The sequence below is a fragment of the Sinocyclocheilus grahami genome, unplaced genomic scaffold (genome assembly GCF_001515645.1).
Source record: "Sinocyclocheilus grahami isolate Dianchi unplaced genomic scaffold, SAMN03320097.WGS_v1.1 scaffold12162.1, whole genome shotgun sequence".
NCBI lineage: Eukaryota > Metazoa > Chordata > Actinopteri > Cypriniformes > Cyprinidae > Sinocyclocheilus > Sinocyclocheilus grahami.
Window position 1 is genome coordinate 1 of NW_015514253.1, and position 4,625 is coordinate 4,625.

The 4,625-nt window shown below is 32.1% G+C and overlaps 1 protein-coding gene across 1 annotated transcript in view; it reads left to right on the forward strand.

Annotated features, from left to right (window-relative positions):
• Nucleotides 1-1,147: 1,147 nt before the first annotated feature.
• Nucleotides 1,148-4,625, forward strand: part of LOC107578820 (glycerophosphodiester phosphodiesterase domain-containing protein 5-like) — a gene marked incomplete at both ends in the record, with an annotated part of 4,912 nt that continues 1,434 nt past the window's right edge. Inside the window, 3 exons of the mRNA XM_016264732.1 lie at nt 1,148-1,293; nt 1,565-1,647; nt 3,887-4,037. Of these exons, the coding sequence (XP_016120218.1) occupies nt 1,148-1,293; nt 1,565-1,647; nt 3,887-4,037 (380 nt within the window). The remainder of the gene's footprint in view (nt 1,294-1,564; nt 1,648-3,886; nt 4,038-4,625) is intronic.

Consider the following 4,625-nt stretch of genomic DNA (forward strand, 5'->3'; position numbering starts at 1 on the left):
ATATATATATATATATATAGATATAGAGACTCTCTATATAGAGATATAAAGACACAAGGCACTCCTGATGGTCATTTTAAATAGTTTAAAATAAACCTTTTTTTTCATTAATTAATTTATTTTTCAGTTTTCATTTTAATTCGTTTAAGTTTTAGTATTTTATGTGCTTTTGAAATTTTATTAGCTTTTGTTTTTTTTCTATTTAGTTTTATTGTTTGTTTCTGTTTAGCTTGATTTTTATTTCATTTTTAGTTCTAATAAATATATAAATAAATATATAAATAATGCAGTAATATGGCCAAGCATGCCAATGGCACACACTCCTAATGGTCCTTTGAAATTAAAATAAATACATATTTTCTTCTTTTTTCAGGTTTCATTTTTAATTTTAGTTTAGGTTTTAGTTATTTTATGTGCTTTTGTAACTTTTATTAGCTTATGTTTTTTTTATTTAGCTTTATTTGATTTTTATTTCAGTTTTAGTTTTAGTAAATGTATAAATAAAGCTATAAATAATGCAGTAACATGGCCAAGCACACAAATGACACACTACTGGTGGTTATTTAAATTAATTAATTAAATAATTAATAAAAAATTAATTAAATAAATAAAATTGATTAGATTTACAATTATTTGCATTTACATTTTTATTCATTTAGCGATTGTATTTATAATTTATTTATAACTTTTTGACCAAGTACAACTGTTTGACATCAAAGCATTTGAAAACTCAGATTTGAGGAAGATTTGGTAAAAGCTATAGTACAAGTTTTAATTTTTTTTTAGCTTTTTTGGACAGAAAATCTGATGTCCAGATGAATTCAGTTGAAGATGTGAGCTAAAATGTATATGAAACTTTAAACTGTTGGTGGCACTAGACTGACTCCAAAATTGTCACCAGCAATATTGAGACCTTCCCTAATTAGTGTACAAAACAGTCCCACTAGCTACGACAGTCTCCCTCCTAAAATGAAGAAAACCAGCTGATGAAATAGTTGCCTAATGTTCTATTTCCATTTAACGTTCCTATGTGCTAAATTATAAAGGTGCAATGTGTTTTTATGATGGTTGGATGTGTTTTACACTTTTATTAATTAAGGTTTTACACACATTCATTGAGTATTGTGTGTGTGTGTGTGTGTTTCAGTGAGGCAGGTGGCTCTCCTCAGCTTGTTCCTGGCGGTTCTCTTCGCCCTGTATCTGGTGCCATTGGGCATGTATTCGCCCTGCATCAAAGAGAAGGGCACACTGGGGCCGGCGCCCACCCTCATCGGGCACAGAGGAGCACCCATGGTCTGCTATTTTTACCTCATGATATTTGTGCAATATTAATTGAACACACATGGATTGTATGTGGGCTTATGTCAGCATGCCCTTTAAAATCAGTGTCTGTTTGACTTCACTTTCAAAACTAAACTGGACTTTGTTTCCTTCTAGCTTGAATTCATTTTTTTTGCATCTTGTGTTTGACCTTTAATGGAAATAATAAACATTTAAATACGATTACAAGGGTAAAGACTCAAAATGGTTGTCAGCAGGTTTGATGTTGTTTCATTTCAAACAGCTTGCACCAGAAAATACCCAGATGTCCTTTGAGAAGGCTGTAGAAGCGGGAGGAGAGGGACTGGAGACAGACGTCACAATCAGGTGGGCATCTTCATCCATTCCTACTTACTGTACTGCATAAAAGCATTTTAAAGTACTGAAACATGCTTCTTTCATAGTCACAGTAAAGGCATTTCTGTAGCTCCATTGGGTAGACCATTGGGTTTGTTTCTCTGTGAATGCAGCTGATGAAATGTATACCTTAAATGCAGTGTATATCGCTTTGGAGAAAAGCATCTGCCAAATGCATAAATGTATAAGTAATAAGCACTTTTATGTATACTGCAAATATATATAATATATTATAAGAGACCTCATTTTGGTCCATTTCTAAGGCAGCATGCTTCACAGAAATGCAATCCCAGAATACATTGCAAGAAACAATCCAAATGTATTTACAATAGTGAGAGAAATGCCAATTCTAAATATACTTAGATTTGAAATTCAATTACAGTTGATTTGATACTGCCAATCGGTACAAATGGTTAAAAACAAAATATATAAAAAAATGTTATGCTTACTAGAGTATCATAATGTTATCTTCACAACTAACTTAAAACTTGGAATCAGTGATATTATAATTAACTCAAACTAAAATGATATTTGAAAGAATTGTTGAAAGAAATAAAGCTGCCTATGTAGACAGCAGAGCTAATGTTGAAGGTACACAAAGTCCCCGGCCTGAATTCTCATTCTCTGCGAATGAGTGGATTTCTGTGATCTTCCGCTTCAAATGCACCGTCAAACCGTCAATGGGCCGCTCATTCAGCAGGTCATTTCCTCTGGACAAAGGTCTGCTGCTAACGGCTCCTTGATGAGTCACTGCTCTCAGGTTAAGATGATTGCATGAGCTGCGGGGAGCTCCCTAGGAAGCATGGATTGAAGATCCATCTATTTGCAGCCTGTATTACACAGGTTTGATGACTCTACACTGTTATCAGCGCATGTTCTCAGGAAAGCCCTGCTGGATCTGCAGCATCATCTTTAGTGTTCACTACACAAAACCAATGCATTTTGTGCAGCCAGTTTCAAGAGAATCAACAACAACAAAAAAGCAGCTATTTACTCAAGAATGGTTTTACAGAAAGTGCTTGGCGTTTTGTGAATGAGACCTGCTGACCCAATCATGGATTATTTGTGATATAACAACATCTGACCCCGTTCACAATTATAGATCCGTGTCAGGTGTGGACTGAAACTGGGTTAATCTGGCAGAATTAGCGAACACCTCATTTTATGTGTTTGACCAACTTTTCATTGGGAAAGTGACAGATGTAGGTTATTAGTTGAATCGGGTGAATATTTTCCTGCATGCGTTGACCTAAATGAAATATAACAAAACGTACACGTTTCTGTGTAAGGGTAAAATAGGAAAACTTTTTAGACCTTTTTTATATACAGTATTAGCGGAACAAATACAGAGAATTACATTTATAAGGCCCACAAAATACTTCCCATGATTAGACAAATCAGTGCTGTTATTGTTAACAAAAAATAAACTAAAATGATCTTTTTTGTTAATTGAAATAAAGCTGAAATATAAATATTAGATGAACAACTTGAAAATGAGACATGTTGCCTTGGCAACTAAATAAAATAAGTAGAACTTAAAAGTACTAAAATTACTAAAAGTGAAACTGAAATAAAGATGAATAGAAATAGTCAAAATATTCATAAAATGACAAAAGCACAAACGAAAACTGAAAATACAAAATAAAATCAAAAATGTTTTCATATTTTGGAAGACGCTTAAATTAAAGTACTAAAATTACTAAAACTGAAATAAAAAATAAAGATGAATATAAATATTAAATAAAATGACAAGCACGTAATGAATAAATTCAAAATGTTAATACAATTGTATATAAACAATACAAAAATGTTTACTTGTTTGCTTTGTTTTTAATAAATACTAAAATATTTTTATATATTTTGGAAGTAAAAATCAAACTAATTTTTCAAACCTTGGCAACAAACTGAAATTAAAGGAGTTGATCTTAAAGTACTAAAATTACTAAAACTGAAATGGAAATAAAGAAATATAAATAGCACATAAAAAATGAAAACTGAAAACCATAATTGCATATAAATAGTGCAAAAATAATCAAATACAAAAACGTACTTTAAGTTGTATTTGTTTCTTCATTTTGTTTGTTTATAATTAAATACTTAATCATTTTTCATTTTTTTAGAAGTACAAATCAAACTGAACTGAATTTTATAGGATGCAGAAACTGTTTGAGAGTGCTTAAATATTCACACTATATTTCTCTCTCTGCAGTTATGATGGCGTCCCGTTCCTGATGCATGACAGCACCCTGAGGAGGACGACCAATGTGCATGAGGTGTTCCCCAACCGGACGGACGCGCCGGCGGCCATGTTCACCTGGGATGAGCTGGAGATGCTCAGCGCTGGATCCTGGTTTCTTCAAGTAATGATCCAGAACCTTGGGTTCCTGTTTATCAACTAGCAGTGATATAAAAATATTGATGGCTATGTGCATAATTCAGTACTGGCTTATTGATATATGCTGTATACTGCCTACATTCAAGTGTCATCCAGTTTCCTTCTTGGCAATTTTGCATTTTTTATATATTTTTTAATATAAATAATATACATTAATAGGAAGTAATAATATAATTAATGTAAAATTTGCTGTGAATGTGCAATGCAATATTAAATGCCATGTACTCTAATGCACAGTTTAGCAAAAATAGAAAGCTGAAAACTGCATTTATTAATAATTTATTGGCTAATTGACGTGTTTTATTTGCAGTCCAATAACTGGTGGTTTTTGTTGTTTAATTTTAGAGAAAGTATAATTACTGATTATATGTTTTACTTCAAAGCTGGTTATTATAATATGTTCTGATGTTCTTTCCAGCATCTTCCTATTATTCTCTCAGGATAATTATACATAATAGAATCCATTTATCAGAGAACACACGGAATGGACTTGTGTTTTTAGAGAAATCACTCAAATTTGTGGTGTTCAAAACAGATTAGAAACAAACAGAGA